The sequence below is a fragment of a genome, unplaced genomic scaffold, assembly GCF_019419815.1.
Source record: "Pyrus x bretschneideri cultivar Hongxiangsu unplaced genomic scaffold, Pyrus_bretschneideri_v1 Contig5, whole genome shotgun sequence".
Lineage (NCBI taxonomy): Eukaryota > Viridiplantae > Streptophyta > Magnoliopsida > Rosales > Rosaceae > Pyrus > Pyrus x bretschneideri.
The window spans coordinates 4,543,316-4,561,348 of record NW_025999787.1 but is presented as its reverse complement, the minus strand read 5'-3'; the positions used below and the strand labels follow the sequence as shown (position 1 = coordinate 4,561,348).

The 18,033-nt window shown below is 35.4% G+C and overlaps 1 protein-coding gene across 1 annotated transcript; it reads right to left on the bottom strand.

Moving 5' to 3' along the window:
• Positions 1–1,096: 1,096 nt before the first annotated feature.
• LOC103956749 (protein CNGC15b) lies at positions 1,097–5,355 on the bottom strand. The gene is given in 9 exon segments (XM_018649746.2): positions 1,097–1,916; positions 2,033–2,269; positions 2,470–2,581; positions 2,822–3,114; positions 3,697–3,909; positions 3,996–4,334; positions 4,336–4,432; positions 4,434–4,541; positions 4,731–5,355. Coding segments are annotated over 9 exon segments (2,103 nt in total). The 5' UTR covers positions 4,760–5,355; the 3' UTR covers positions 1,097–1,241.
• Positions 5,356–18,033: the final 12,678 nt, after the last annotated feature.

Below are 18,033 nucleotides of genomic sequence, written 5' to 3'. Positions count from 1 at the left end.
GACGGAATTGGATTACTTACACAGAGGTAGTATTTGGATTCCGAGGAGAAGGCTTCATCAAGAATCAATTTTTTCTTCCCAAAGCACCCTTCACCTTCAGCACTCTCTTCCATCTTCTCGTTGTCCTCTGCCATCCTCTCCAACAGCTCTGTGCTCCTCCTCCACCGCCTCTCTGCGCCCCATGCATTGCCGTGTCGAACTCTTCGATTTGGGGCTCGGCTGCCGATTCTAATTCCAAAGATTGCAAATTCAGACTCTCGTTAGAATTTATAGGGGATAAGGATTGAAATTGGGCATCCTTAAAACACTTGAAAGATCAACTATTCAACAACATATTAGCTTAAATCATTACGTAGAGCCGCATAGGGAAGGTCAGGGCAGAGCATAATCAAATCAACCAAAAATAAAAATTTGCATAGAAGGCTGACCTTGAATCCTTGATGGTGAGGTAGGGAGGGAGAGCAAAGAATGGTCGGAGTCTCAGGGAGGGTAGTCGCGGTCAAGAGTGAGTGAGAGAGGGTGAGGAGGAGGCGTTTTGTTAGCAGATCAGAGAACGAAGAAGACTAATCAGATTGGATTTAAAAAGACTTAAAAAGCCTTTTCACATAAATTAAAAATAAAACAATTTTTTTATTAAAGATAAAAAAGATTAGCATATAATATAGATTATTTAGAATAGGGGTATTTTAGTAATGACATTAGTTTTCATTCTGATTCATGACAATTAGTAAACAACTTATATGGACTCAAATATCATTCCTACTCCGTTTCCAGACAGTTTTAGTAAACAACTTCAATAGAAATCTGATTCTGATTCCACCTCATTTCAATTCCTCCTCAATCTAATTCCTACTCAATTCAATTCCTCTCAATTTAATTACGAATTAGTAAATGTTCCCTGGAAGTGAGAGGGACGAGAAAGAGAAAAAAAAAAAGTGAGTTTTAAGTTTAAAAACTCTAAAAACTCACATTTTATGTTTTTAGAGAATAAACTATATTTTTTAGTTAGTCTTGAGTTCAGTTTTTTAAATAGTCCTATCAGACAAGTTTTAAGGTCCTAAAACTTGAAAATTGTTTTTTAGTATAAAAAATTAGATTCAAGAAAAGTACCAAACATACGCTGGACAATTACGTTAAGGCATTCCTGAATCTGACTGTATATGTCCTACGAGAGAGTAATTTACAGCATAGATCATCTATTGAAACCTATTTTAAGGCCCCTAGTTGCATGGATTCTCCATTCATTCCTCGTCAACAGAAAAATCAGGTTCCGCTGGCTTCTTCAATGAGCTAACGACTCCAGAACCTGACCCAGAATGCTTATTGGCACCCCGTCTGGTACTTGCAGCAAGCCTTGCTGCGTAAGTAACCAAGCCCAACACAGGCGGGGTTTTTGCAGGCTCAGTTTCTTTGTGGTTTTCTTTAGCCTTGAGTTCGGCTGCTTCCCTTCTTTTCTTGCATCGACGCCATGCTGCCTGTATGAAACAAGCAGACCATAATCTCCATTGGTGCGAATGGAACCGGAACTTGTGTCTAAGTTGCTTGCTGTGAAGTCTTCTGAACTGGGATGCTACGAATTTCAAGTCATCTGCTACTAGAGCAAATGCTTCTACTTCAGAGATGGACTTGACCGTGCGCGTTGAAGATGGCAGGATTACACTTGGACGAGGGTCCAAGGCCCATGTCAGAAGTTCCTCACCACAGAAGTCACCTGGACCAATACGGCATGAATTGAAGAATCCAGTTCGACCACCATTCGTGGTGTAAGAATCAAGGTTGCCCCGGATTATGAATAGCATTTCATTGACAGGGTCTCCTTCACGGACTAGAAATGTGCCTTCAGTACACAAGGCTGGTTTGAGCCTTTCACATATTGCATCTAGCATCCTTTCATCCATTTGATCAAACAAAGGAACCTGTTCACCAAATGAAAAAGAATACACAAAAATTTGTATAGTTACAATTAAAATTACGTGGTAGTATCAATAGAAATCAATTTGTGCTACCGGTTACCAAGATAATAATAACTTACCCGACGAACAAGGTCAAGGCAAAGGTGCCGCTTGATGTCTCTTCGAAGATCCATAGGTAGGCCTTTAAGAAGAATTTCCTCATCAACGCCTCGAGTAGCCAACCACTTGTATTGATCATACTTCCGTACAGACTGTCTTAGTTCCGTAGGCAGCTGCCTATGACGCATCCATTGTTCTGTATCAGTTCTCTTAATCCTCCACTCTTCTAGTCTGACAGTTGTGGATTGGAGGTATGTCTGCCATTGTAAAGAACGAGTGATCAGAACTAAGAAATATAAACTTCAGAAAAACTCCAAGAATATAATGGGTTGCATAGTAACAAGCCAATTTCAGAGGCAAGACTGTCTAAAAGCTCAGATTTAAGTCCAGACTGTCTAGAAGCTCAATTTAAGGTACATTTAAAAGCCTACTGAGACATCACTGACCAACGACTTACTTGCATATTACCAATCAGCAATGCGAACAGAACCAGCCCAACAGTCGCAATGATTATCGCAAACATTATCTCTCCAACGTAAGTACTTGTTGAAAGATTTTGTCCCAAAGAACTGCACAAGTTTCAAATAAAATAACTCAATCATCTACTTTAAATTAGGCAAGCCTAAGCTTTGACCGGCATTAAACATTGTTAGCCCCTTTGCAAAAACATCCAGTGAAGAAGATCTTAAAAAAGTTACAGATATAAGTTGCTCAAAATTCTACAAAGAACATAAGGTGGTAATGTTAAAAGTATTATTCACAAATGTGTTAATGCCCATCACAAACAGATATAGAAACAAACAGCTTACCTGAGGTTTCTTAGACCCCACCAGAGACAGTAAAAGTATCTGTTGAAGAATGACGAGGTTGTAACATCGTATGTCACTGCATCGCCATACATACCAAACTTATAATAACTGTTATCTGGATTACATAGATTTGTGACATTACTCGACTTGTACCAGTGCTTCCTGTTAGGGTCTTGAGCCTGACGGCAATCAAAGTAATCAGGTTTACACAATGTCTTCTCAAGATCACAAACACTTCTCCAACAAGATTCTTGCCGCTCAATTGAAAGAAGGTACCAACAAGCTCCCAAAACCTTTTCACAGAGAAAAATAAAAAAATCAGCAACACACAGTAGGTTAACATTTTCCTTAAATACTTGATTATTCAATGAAAAAGAAAGGTGCGAACGAGTATTCGTCAAATGTCTGTTAGACAGTCAGGAAGATGAGCTTGGCATTTTAATTCAATACGAGAATAGGAATTGAGAAATTTCAAATTTGGTCATTATATGCAATTACAGATAATCGTTTCAGGTTTCAACCAACCAAGCAAGTCTTAGACTGAAAAAAACTCAAATTCATAGATTAATAAGAGTCAAATAAATCCATTCATGAATTATGACAGCTGAAACTGAAAATAACTTGTCATTTCCATATGTTTCTGAAATACTTTTAACTGTAGACACATTTTTGCAAAAACCATGTATGTTTGTAATTATTCCTTCTTTTGTGTTTCTATATGATGGAGACAGATAAGGATCGGTGAAAATCCTTAGGCTTAGCCACTCAGTCTACACATTGACTATAGTATTATTTGTGATCAAGCTGTAGATGCACAACTAGCTATCTTATTCAAAGTTACTGAAAACAGAAACAACGTGTTTGTTTAGACTTACATGACTTGCCAACATGTATAGCATCAGATTATATGCAGCCCCTGCCCATGCTGTTTCTGTCACAACGCCAGTAGCCTTAACTATTTGTGATGAGAGCGGAAATATAAGAAAGAGCCTTGGTATGTATTGAAAGATTATGATGAACCGAAGGAAGTTTTTTGTGTTTGTCACTGTCGAACCCCTAAGGGTTGGGATTACAATCCAAATCAGCACCTGAGAGGAAGACGAAAATTTAGAACTGAATTTAGTGCATATTAGCTTTGTCTCAATGGTGAACAAGAAGTTTTCAAGTAACATACCTGAGGAAGGGGCAGGGCAGCAATGAGGTCTATCCAGAAATCCAGGCGTAGGTACCTCAATGCGATCTTTGAAGGTTCTATTACAAGCTCTCCTCTCCCAAATACACGAGAGGAAGGTGCAATATAAGCTTTACGAAAGTTAATAAAAATTTGAATTATGTAAAATACATCAGCCACTGATCGAACAATTGTTAGAACAACTTCAAGTGGGATTCCAATACTAATGCAGAATTCATCTCTCGTCGATGGCAAGTAAAAGAATAGAGGGTCCACGAACAGAGAAACTAAACAAGTTACTAAGAAAATCTTGTTCCAACGGTGAATAGTTTGTCCTCGAGGGATCTAATATTTTCTTCTGCACTCTCTCATAGTCCTCGGAAAAGACTCTGGACAGAACTTTAGCTTTTAAAGATTTTTCAGTCTTCCCAGGAACCTCCTTTTCGCAGAGTTCTGCTACTTGCTGCCCCATCAATCTTGTACTTAAGCTTAACCACACCAACTCCATTGACCGATGGTAGCTTTGCTAATTCAACATCATCTTGAAATCTGAAAATTTCAAATTTCATATGTGAATAAAAAGAATTTAAAAAAAAAATAGAAACCAGCTTATTATGCTAAGCTATATGATTAGACTACAAAACTCATAACAAAAACTGGAAACCCAATACGGTAACATAAACTAAGATGACCAAAATATTGGTTGAAAACGAAACAGAATTCGGAAGAAAGATGTACCTTATAGATTTTGAATTACCATAACCCATGGCAATCCTCTAGGAATACCACTTTGCCTTCAATTAACAGAATTGACTGCAGTAAAACAACACCAGATAATCGAACATATATTAGGCCATGAATCAACTGTATGTAAATATCTAGGATCTTCGAAATAAAAGCCGAAAATGACGCGGGCATGAGCTCAAAGCCACAAGAACAGGGAAGATGTTGCAGCCATGGGTACTCATTCACTAGGAATCATGTGAACATGTGAAATATATAAGGAAGATGTCAACTTGGAGATGAAGCTGTAAAGACTCTATACCCCCCAAAGCGCAAGGCAAATATGTGACTGCCTTAAGATTTTTGTGTATACACATTGATGGGAAAAAATGTTTATTTTATGATTAATAAAAAATAAAAATTAGTAGGCCTTCCAAAATTCCTGTATGTATATTGTGTTGAAGCAATTGAATGAGTCAAAAATGTAAAGCGCTCTGAACTTGCGAAACTAAATAGGAAATTAACCCAAAATAATTTGAAATAAATAATTACAGTTAAAACTCAACACGAAATCAATATTCAAATCAAGATTAATTAAATAAATGCAACAGGTTTAGCACTCTGGGAATCTGGCAAATTGGTTTTACTTAAAACCCATAAGTATCTTGGGGGAGAGAGAGAGAGAGAGAAACTTACAAGTTTTTCCGTCTGCCGTGGCCAAGCTTCAGCAAACTATTTTTGGAATTTTGAGAAAATGACTGAAGTATTAACCTATATAAGGAAAGTAATAATTATTTCATTTTCGTTAGTATATTCGGTTCAAAAATATAAAGAAATATTGTTAGTTGTTTATATCTTTTCCATAATTCCATTGTCAATGGATATAAGAAAGACAGAGAGACAGAGCCACAAGAGTGTGTCCAAATTTTCCAAAGACGAGAGAGATTAAGAGAAGGTTGAGAAAATACAGGAAGAAGCTTCAATTGCCTTGCTTATTCAGTTTTGTTTTTATTCTAATTGTTTTTTCAAAAGGGTTTCAGATCAGATGTTACTATATTTTACCTTTTTTTTTTTTTTTTTTTTTTTTAAGATCCGAGGAGGAGTTGCCTACGCTTGATATGCATGCAATTGGAATCTCGACACGTGTCTTTCCCATGTTTTGAAGCCTGCTTTTCAAGTTGTGATTGAGTAGAGTAATTTATAAGGAAAACTAACGAAAAGTTCAGAAAAATTTTAGTTTTAATGAAAAATAGTAAATAGTATCATGGAAAGGTAAAAATGTGGTTTTTCGTTAAAAATGAACAGTACTGGAAGTGTTACGTTAAAACTCTCTAATTTATATTTAGAGAATAGACCTTTTATTCAAAGGGATCTCTATTTTTGCGTAAAAATTGAGACTAGTTGGGCAATTTCACGTTGAGTTTCAACGATCCAAATCGTCTATTTTGTAAATCTTGATTCATTGATCATTTTTGCAAAAAATTAATTCAATCCGAAACTATTTGCCTATTTAATTATCACGTTGAAATTTCTTAAAGAACAAAGTGTTTGTCAATTTCTTTGAACTCAATTAGATGCCTCAAATATTTTTTATTTGGCTAATATTTTGTAAAGATGATTTATGAGGTGAAACTTAAAAAATAGACGGTTCATATCGTTAAAGTTTGATGTGATGTGGGCCCACCAACTAATCCCAATTTTTATAAAAATAAAATAAAATTAGGAATCTCCTCCCTTAAAAACTTCCTTTAAAGAATTCATATGTTATTAAGATGTGACTACAACATATATAATTGTATGATCTAAATTAACTTATAGTGTGACTTATTATTAGCACTCGAAAACTCTTATTGTGCACTTAAAATTTTCTCTATTTAGAAAAAAAAATACACCAATAAAAAATACAAAATAAAAATTTTAAAGTAACAATAACATTTCCCTGTCAAATTTTGTTGATGTATGCATTAAAAAACACACAATATTATCCAAGATTATATTAATACGAATTGCCAGCTTGTTTGACATAAAAGAGGAAAAAACCATCCACTTCTATATATTTGTCACATGACTCCGCGGAGCATTGCTTACGGCACCGAAATATAGAACATTTGCCTTGACACCCTTGCGCTGACCCATTTGTTGACTTCTTGACATTTGGCTTTCTAGAGAGAGCGACCACCAAAACTTGAAGAAGTTGGACTAAATCAATTCAAAGAGTCCGCCCTTGATTTTCCCTTTGTGATCCTCATCACAAAGTGATCAAAAGATATTGTATCTCGAGGTCAAGTAGTTAAAGAAAATAAGATTGACCCTATAGAAGGAGAAGTGCGTTTGGGTTTCGTTGGGGGCACAAGTACGTATATACTGTACTATGCATGAAACTCTCGTCCATTAATAGTATGGAATGAAAAAGAGTTGAATTCTATTAATTTTTTAATGTAAAGCCCAAAAATAACGAGTAAGTATTGAGGAAAACTGTCCCGATTACTTCTTGAGTGAATAATTAGCCACAATAATGTGCTTCATCATGTGAACTCAATTTTGAATCATTTTTTAATGTTTTGACCTATTGCATGTAACTAAGTAAGATATGTGTGCATGGAAGTTACGAACTTACGACGTCTAAATTTATAGACCATCACACGCTTAGTCATTTTTTGTTGGAACACAATGTCGATATATGCTCAATTTTTCAAAGTTGTATTATATTATGACCCAAATAAAAACAAAAACTTCCATCAAAAGCATGTCTCCATTTTCCAGGAAATACAAAACTTATCTCATCCATGCATGCAGGCCATACAACTTGATTTGAATTAGAATAAATTTTGTACTCGTCTTTTAGCTTCTTAAGTCACCAAAGTATAAATCGATCGATGCTATTTAGGTTTTGTACTCGTCTTTTAGCTTCTTAAGTCACCAAAGTATAAATCGATCGATGCTATTTAGATTAGGCTATCAGGCCAGCTTATAACTTGTCGACGTCATGCCAGTGGGACATATTCATAAATTCAAACAACTATGCAGGCTAATTTAAAAAATAAATAATAAATAATAAATAATAAATTGAAAATATTTGTTTAATGATGGATGATCATTTACTCTAGGCTAATCTGACAAGCCAGCGAGATCTCGACCCCTCCCACAGGCCGGCATGTAGTTTAAGGCCCTGCACCTTACCACCCAACATAGGAATTAAACATGCTTTTGTTTGGGATCAGTCCGGGTAACTATCTAATCTTTATGAGTGATTCTAAATTGGTCCAAATAACTACTTAAGATTTTGAAAAATGTATATCTTTTAGGTTCACTAGCATTCGTTGATGGCATGGACAAATATTAAACGTGTTTAACTCTTAAACCATCTATGAAAATTTGAATCCTTAAACTGACGTCATTTAGCTTAGCAAATTTATTGTTGAACTTGGATAAAATGGGTCAATTTGGGAGATTAGAACTCCAAAGACGTCGATTAGTGAAAACCAACATTAGTATTTGTCCACCTCATCATTCACTACAAGAAATCAAATAAATATTGACAGAAATATTTGCCTCTAAAACCCCCAATAGGGGCAAATATGTTGAAAAATTGCCCCTAATAAAAAGGAGGGGCAGATAGTAGATTCGCCCCTAAAAGAGCCATTGCTATTGTTATTAGAGGCAAAAAATGTCAAACATCCGCCCAAATGTCAGTTATTGGTTTTAAATCATTCAAAATATTCAGATCCAGCATGATTCATCTTCTTCTTCCTAGATCTCAAAATCTTCTCCTTTCTCTATCAATCTCTCAAGCTTTGCAGATTAGATTTTTAAGCTCATCTTCTTATTTTGCAGCAGTACACGAGTCTTTCTCAATTAACAACTTCATAAACAAATACAAAAAGAAAAAAATTGAAACGCAACAAAGAACAAAGCCAAATTACAAAGTTTACTAATTTGTACAAACAAATAGAAAAAGTCAATCCTAAATTTCACAAATCAATTAAATATATAAGAAAAATCAATAAACAAAGATTAACACAAGGTAATTACCTCTGAAAATTCTTTAGAACCTCCTTTTCCCTATCAATCAAATGATATTTTTATTCCAAACTATTCATGAAATTCTCTTCCACTCTAAATTATTCAAAACCCCCTCAAGTATACCTGCAAAACAAAAAATTTAGGATGGAAAAATCCCTTCAATCAAACCAAATGAAACGAGTTTTATCATCTCTCGAACAAAACTACTACAAAAGTGGCTTATTGTGTCGGTGGTTGTTGTCGGTTTTATATAAAATACTGGCGGATAAGACATTTCCAACACCCTTCTTACATGGTGTCAGAATTACTGTTGGGTATAAGCGACATAAACTGTCTATGTCACTTATAACCAACATAGACTGTTAATGTCGCTTATAACCGATATAGCTTTTAATCTTTTTAAATGGTGGTGTTGTATAAAAAGAAAATCGTGTCGCTTTCAACCGACATAAAGTTATTGTCACATGAAATACTTGATTTGTCGTTTTCATCCGACACTATTTGTTTTAAATATTTTCAAACTTCCTGTCAGTGGGCAAGTTAAGGTCAGTCTCATCTGACTGATAGTGTATCCAATATTTGGGTCCAAATTTCCTGCTAGTTTTGCACGCGAAACTGGGTAGGGTGATGTCAATGGAAGGTGGTGTTGGTTTTAACCAACATCGTCGAATTTTGAAACTTTGAACCCCTACTTAAAACTCATCTTTCTCTTCCCTTCACACCATTCTTCTTCGTGCCGCTAGTCCCTTCCCCTTCTCCTTATCCTTTCCTCAGCACTCTCTCTCAAGGTGATATCTTCAACACTCCCCATTCCATATGCTTTTAGCCCAGTTTTAGCCCTTTTTCATATGATTTTAGCAATGTGGTTGATGAAGATACATGTTGAAAATGAACAAAGGTTTCGTAGCTGACCTTGAATACCTTCAAAAGACTCCCCACTAAGTGACAAGGCTCCTATCAGTCTAATTTTCATCTTTTTTTCTTTTTTTTTTCCGTTTCCTTGACCTTTGTTTTTCTATTTATTGCTTAAGTTCTATGTGTTGTTTTCACTTATCAAATTTTTTCAGGTATCAACTAAGAACTACAAGCAGGATGTCCAGAATTTGAAGAGACAACTGAACGATCAATTAGTTTAATCGAGAGAGAACTGAACTACAAAAACAAGCAAAGCTAATTAGAGAAATCCCTCATAGGCTTTTTGAATGTACAGCAACTTGCAAAGGCTTTTATGTGGATGTGTTATCAAAGACTCAGGTATAGCTATTTTTCAAATCGGACTCTCTGAAGTTTATTTGGTGTTATCAATTTAGTTACAATATAGTTATCCGGACAGAGCTTTATATCTGATGAAAAATTTTTGGCGGCAATCAAGCATAAGTGAAATTGGCACAAGCTTGCAGCCAGCTTGCCTTGCGTCTGCAACCCTACCGTCGAGCACATCAAATCCAATTGATGAAAAATGGGCGATTCAGTTGATACAGTGGAAGAAAAATTTGACAAAAGGAAAAAAGAATAGAGAGAAAAAGTGATTGAAATGTGATGAGAATCAAAGAGAGAGAGGGAAAGTAAGGCTGATGTAGGAACCTTTTAGACATGGATTTTTAATCACTAAAGGTTAGAACCGACAGTAGGTTTGATATTTTAATTGTTTAATTGTTACTTGATGTCGGTTAGGACCGCCATCATGTCAGAATTTAATGTCACTTCTAACCGACGTAAGGTTTGATGTCACTTTTAACCAACGCTATTGTTCTCCGGTCCTCTTGGAGTAGCAAGGGAAAAGTAGACAACAAAAGATTAAGAAGAATGAAAGAAAGAGAGGACAATTTTAAATCTGCACAAGAGAAAGGGAAGGGAAGAAAAATGCACAAGCGAAAGGGATGGGAAGAAAAACGAAGGACACGGGAAAATGATGAACTGTGCAGCAGTGGAAGAGAGAAAAGAGAAAAATGAGGGTAGTGGGTATGTATTTGAATAATTAATTAGTAATTAAACATATCCGCCTTAAATAGAATTTTTTTTTTTAAATAAATAAGTACAAACATCCGCCTCTAATGAAAAAATAATCAAATTTAAATAATTATTAATTGAGTTAGGGGCTAATTGAATTCGCCTCTAATAACTAAATTTAGTAAAAGCAATTTTTTCCGCCCCTAAGACCAACTCCAATGGTGGGCTAAAAACCAAATTACCCCCCAAAATTTCCCCCCAAACGCACTCCAACCCAAGGGGAAATTTTGAGCTAAATGCTAAATGCTAAACCAATGCCAAATTCCCCCCGAAATTTAGCCCAGAAATCGGGGTGGACTCTAGCCAATATTTATCGGAATTTAAATTTTTTTAGATTAAAATGTACATAAAATTAATTTACGATAGTCTACATATTTATTTTTTTTTAAAAAATTAATTTAACAAAAAAAATAGCCTAAATTCATTCTTTAATAATCCCGGGCTAAAATTTTAGGGTAGAATGATTGGAGTAGAAAAGCTGTTTTTGGGCTAAAAGCTAAATTTTTCGGGCTAAAAAATTTGACTTTTAGCCCAACCATTGGAGATGGTCTAAAAGTGATAAAATCAGTTGAGGCGATTTATTGTTTGTCCCTATAACTTTAACAGAGGCAATTGCATGTTTTTGCCCCTAATGAATATTATTAGAGACAAAATTCTATTTCTGCATCTAATATTACACCCTTAATACTCACCTTTCCTATAGTGATTTAATGCTAGTAGCATCATCACTCAATATTGGTAAAATCCCAGTGTCCTACCACATGTCTAATTTCAAAATATTAGGTAGTTATTTGGAATGTTTTAAAAAGTTGAGACTAATTTGAAATCACCCCAAATTGTTAGTTTTTTGTACTTAACCCTCTTGTTTTTATTTGTAACTAATTAAGATGCATTTGTTAATTTAATTTTTTTTTCAATGTGGCCAATTGTGATTTTGGTATTAATCGATAAAGATCAACAATAAATTATAATATAGAACTATGAACATTGAAAGTACAGTAAGTACGAATTTGCAAAAGTACGAGACACAACAGTTTGTCCTACAATGAAGCAAGTTATGTTAATGTTTGCTCTTATTGTTTATTTTATTGCGATAGATGAAATTAGTTAATCCATCACATTGATCTAATAAGGTGCATCAAATCGTTATTAAAATATGTTAGCACATGGCCACTACCCTACTAATTCAGGTAACTCAGGCACAATAAGGAATAGGAGCTTATAGTTTAAGTGGTTAAGATTGTGCACGATTGAGGCATGAAGTTCCACATTTCAAGATAAGTTGTTAAAGAAAAAAATAATAATACTTATGTCGACGCCATGAGGTTGTTTGTGTCAATCCCACGGGGTTACATATCCACCATTTGTTAATAGCATTTGTTTGTTGTACACATTTTATAATCGGGACCACTTAATTTCTTAATCACCATATAAAGATCGTCAAAATGTATATAACAAATCGACAATGTTAATATCAAATAACATATTCATAATGAACCACCAACGAGCCTAAGTGCAAGAGTGCAATACTACTTAATAGTTAATACTTGAAACATGGAACTGACTGTTTGATCATGTATGTTTGGGAAGGGCACTCACTGCTTAATCCTCAATAGTGTATTGCAATATAGCATTGTGGATGCAAAAGATGCTAGACAATGTGTCTTTCTTTTATATGATATGAAAGGGACTCAGGCTTCATATCACTATCTATTCTTTGTGTTAGTTATTCCATAATTAGTATAAAGATATTTTGTAAGCTGTTATTTTTGGTATTTAAACAGCCTTATTCTATCTAATTAAGTTGCATGTGATTTTGCCTTCTTAATTATTATAAAGTGGCGGAGCCAGAATATTTAATAAGGTAAGTGGTCTTTTACCACAGTAGTGGAGAGAGTGTTGCCCTTGCACCACGGTATTGGTTTGAACCATATCGGCTCCCCAATCTAACATCTAATTTAACAAATCTATCACTTAACAAAAAAAAAAAAATATATATATATATATATATATCTATCTAATAAGGAAGGTCAGCTTAACTTTAATATGTAGGATCTTACACATCAATAATATTATTATGAATATTACAAATTTGATATTTACGACCTAATTGTATTATTATTCCAAACTCATACGATAATAATACTAATGATAAGTATAATCAATTTTTTTTAATCCAAGTATAACCAAAATTTTATCAAGGAAAGAGATTGAAAAGATGAACAAACAATAAGAGTAGTCAAATGCTGATTAAAATTTATTGAAAAAATATCAAACAAATTCAAGACACACATGTGAATAAACTGAAAAGTTGAAGGCAAGGAATGAACTGCCATGCACCTTTAAGCCCAGGTGTCTTCGGATTCTTAAGCACATATGATATTAGATTATGTTTAAGGGGGCAAATATTATTGTACAAATATGAAAAAACTTGGATATAACATATAAGTATTGTTCTAAAAATCTCCTCCTATCGCCGCCTAGGTGCTAGGCAGCTGGTCACTACCCTGATTAATCTCTAGGCATTTGAAAATCAAGAATGGGTGCCTAGACCTACCTAGGCACCCACCTAGGTCACGAGTCTCACTTAGATAAAAAATAAATAACTTTTGTTTTGCATTTTATTTTTTTAATGAATTGTAAAAGACTTGTTCAATAATTGGATGAACACTCATTATATGTTTGTTCCTCATGTTTCAATATGTTGTAATATTTTATAATCTATATTTCATTCTATTTTGTTATTTATATATCCCAATACAATTATCCTTTTTTTTTTTTAAGTATAAGAAGACCTTTATTTATATGTTATATAATAAATTCAATTTAAAAATAAAAAAATAAACCGTCTAGGCCCCTGCCCGCAGTGCCTAACACCTTTTATAACATTGCATGTAAGAAGACATATTTTACGAATTGTGAGAAGGGTCAAGTGACCCTTGTGGGCTTTAGTGGGCTCAGTCGGTGCACATAGACATTATTTGTTACATCTCAATCTCGATTCCGTCGTAGCACGATATTGTCCGATTTGGACTTACCATTCCCTCACGGTTTTATTTCTAGGAACTCACACGAGAACTTCCTAGTGGATCACCCATCTTAGGAATGCTCTCGCCCAAACTCGCTTAACTTCGGAGTTGCGATGGAACCCGAAGCCAGTACGTTCCTAAAGGTCTTGTGCTATATGGAGGTAGGCATGTACATATATGACACATCACCCCCTCTTCAGCTGGTCGATGTGGAATCTTATATTATTGATTGTCAAGTAGTGATCTATTCATTGCACAAATCAAAATATATAGTGAGGAGTTTCATTTATAACCAAGAATACATAGTTACTTACCTTTTAGATTCGATACTAAAAGTTGACAATAAAATATTAAAAGCCCATTCATTTATACTTTTTTTAGTTTTGATATCAAATTCAAAAGGTGGTCATTTCTTGATCACCCAATGACTACTAGAACATTTTTGACGGTGATTGTGAACAAGCCTTGTGCTAGCATTAATCAATCAACTACTCATTGGGTGTCCATGTCCTTCATGTTGGAATGCCCCGTTGGATAATAACAGACTGGAACTGAACTACAATGGACCCCAAAGGATTGGAGATCTTCACCGCACACGTGTGCCCTACCCATTGAAAACAATATAAATTAAAACATGCACGGTTGAATATTTGTCTTCTGCTTCTGGCACATAATTTTCAGACCCCAAAATCTTCAATTTCTTATTAAATTGTTGCACAATAATTGTACCAAATTATTGATTTTTCTGCAATAAAAATTAGTTTGCACAGCTCCCTCATCTGTAATAAGTTTTGAGTGCTGATATTACCATCCAGTGTCTTATTTTCTCATTCTTCTTTAGTAAAAGTGTTAATGACATATTTATCCTTCTATAAAAAGACTTTTAAACTCCTATTTAATTAATTATTAAAATTTTCAAAAAAACAAAAAATAATTTAAAATAATAAATAATGGTGGGTGGGGTGTGATATCTACGGTCGAGAGAGGCTGAAAAAGATTTGGGCTACATCGACATAAAGGTTGGAGGAAGGAATGGGTGTGCTAGATGGAGGTGAGAAACTTCAACGGAGGAGAATGATACTTGGCAGGTGAGATCTGTGGCTTTGATAGAAAAGTAGGAAGAAGAGTGGTTTGGGATCCAGGGTCTTTGTGAGACAACGACATGTGTGAGTACTGGGGTCTGCCAGGGGGCAGGGAATATTGGGCCATAGATATGGAATTTAGTGAAAATAGAGGGTGGGGATCTAGAAAGAGATCAGGGTGGCATATTTGGGTTAGTAGAAAAAGAGATATTATGAAATGGATGCCATGATGATAAGGATGTGCTTGGTTTGGAGGAGATGATGAATGTCCAGGTCTTGCATTATCTTTTCTTTTTTTTTTTTTCTTTTTTTTTCTGTTCTTATTTATTTATTCATTTTAATGTATTTAAAAACAAATTAGAGTTATTTAAAACAAAATATATTAGGTTGGAAATAATGGTGGGTGGGGAAATAACATTTTACTTTAGGTGAGATTATCATGTGGGTGAGAAAATAAGACACTAGGTTGGGTTTAGTAGCACTCTAAATTTTTATGTTGATTACTATGGTCTAGTGGTATTCCTCTTTACTTGTAAGTGAGAGATCTTAGGTTCAATTCTCACCAAAGGCGAATTTGAATGACATTATTACTAGCCCATTGTGAGGCTTAGCCACCCCATTCTCTTAGTGTAGATAATATCGTTTGTTCAAAAAAAAAATTGAGATGAGGAAACCAGTTAGTACTATGGTCTAGTGGTGTGGATGCTAAAATAATCTCAAAAATTCTAGAGGTGACATGTGAACTTTTGCCCAAGAAAGACAAGATTGCCCTTGTTAAATGGGCAGGCTTCTTAGATACTCCCACAGGCAGTTCACACTCCTGAAAATCCTGCAACTGAATACGACTGTCCACAATTTACCTGCCCTTGCCAAAGAAAAGCCAAAGCAATAAAGATAGGGTGGTAAATCCTATCTTTAATACATTCCCAATTGAATATTGACTCCATTCAAATAAGTAATCTCCATTTAAATCAACTAGGGATATTCACTCCATTATCTCAAGATATTATTTCCTATTTAATATCTTGAGAATATATCTCCATAAACCTTGGCCAATAGGATGTCGTCATGTGTAGGGTAAAACCCTAACATTATGGCCGGTCCTCTCCCCTATACATATCCCCAATTCTACCAAATTTTGGTAAGCTTGTACAACCCTAAAAAGCTCTAAACACTTACTCTTTTTAGAGAAACTAACTTAGGCATCGAAGATCCATGGGCCTAACCCCCCCCCCCCCAACCTTGCGGGTGCATGAGGCTTAGATCTTTGATCAAAAGTGTTGATTGTTTTGCAACTGCATTTTCGTCAAAACTAGAGATGGCATAAATGTGCATCGACAAGTGGTATTCCTCTTCATTTACTAGCTCATTGTGATGCTAAGGCCGCCTCTCTCCCTTAGCATAAATAATAACGTTTGTTGAAAAAAAAAAAAAAAAAAGTAGAGATGAGGAAGCAATCGATCAATCGGATATTGGTTTTGTTTGTTTTGGGCTGTTATAAAGGTTTTGGAATGTCTGAAGAGTGCAGGATGACAATTTACTCGACGGACTTTGTTACAGATAGAACAACCTAATAAGATCGGGACATGCTACATGGATTGCCAATTAAAGTAGAAAATACCAAAAATTTAAAGAGAAAAAGTTCCTCATGTTTGTGACATATGTTCTTATCAATATGTGATTATGTAAATCCGAAGTAGAGATATAATAGGAATCCTTTGGGATCTAGAAGATCTTTCCTAATAGATTTTGTATTACTTGGAGAGCAAGTTTCTCTCCTCCTTATTACTATAAATAAAGGCATAAGGACTGGGGAATTAATAGACAATTCCTCAAGCCTATTCTCCACTCTTTTTCTCTCTTTGCCGCACCTCTCTAGTAAATACTGTGCTAAAGAGAATTTATTCGTCTTCAATTAGGAGAGTATTACGTTTCAATTATTTTTAATTGATTCAATTTTGATTTTATTGAATTCATATACTTTTATTGATTCAATTTATTTTTCTTCTTATGTTGAATGTGATACAAGCTTGAAGATGAAAGCTGAAATTGAAGAAAGAACTCCTACAAACCCGTTCATAATATTCATCATGCAATCCAGGTTTTTCTAAAACAATGGTGTTTATTTCGATATTTTTTCAACCTTGATTGCATGAACCTTCACCATAATGCATGACCCAACTTTACAATTTACGAATTTTAGATTCTACATAAATTGTTTATGGATTATATTCATAATATTCCTATTATGTGAATTAAATATGTGTGAATAAAGAAACGAAAAAGAAAGTAAAAAAAACAAGGAATATTGAAACCCTAATCGCGTTTGAGCCACGGCTGGAAGCCGCGAGCTCACGCCGAGTGGTGCTGCATCTGTCCAAAACCCTACAAGGTATGACGACGTCGTTTTGACTGTCTCCTTGTTCTCGAAATTGGCCGGTGCTGCAAGCTCACCTGCAGTTGAGTTTCCTGGCCTTTCCTTCACCGATTTCTGTGATAATCACATCTCAGGATGGCCTGCAGCCTTCCCATACTGAAACCCATCGTCCCCACGATTGATTTCACAAGATTCCAGACTAATCTTAGTTTTGGACACTTATCCCGATTTCTGGAACTTTAGCCGCCGTCTCCGACGCCTTGAAGTGCTTCTTCCGCCGTCTCGTTTTTCGAGATTCCACGACAACGACCTCAATCTTTGTGATCCATGCTCGTTGTCGGCCTTCATTGTTTCCCGATGAGACCCCTTACCCATCGCAGATGGGCTCGGATCTCACACCCTAAAGGCCTTGGGCCTGTATTGCTCTCGGCCCACACCCAACTTGGAATCGCATTTTGGGCCTACAAATCAGCAGCCTTTGCTGCTTGAGTCTAGAAACTAAGGGCCCCGGTTTTGTGCTTAGGACCTCACGACCCATTTTGGTTTTTAGACCTGTATCAAGCAGCCAGCCTAGCAGTCTATTCTAGACTGTATTTACTTAGCCCATATGAAACCCTAAACCCTATAAATCGGGATTTGGTTTTCACTTTTTGTTTCTTAGCCCATATTTGGGCCTGGGCTCTGTTAACCCAATTTTCTCGCTGGCCCACAGCCCAGTTAACTAAAAATAATATTTTTTGACCCGAAGCTCCATATATATATTTTTAGGGCCGTTTCCCTAACCTTCACACAAACGG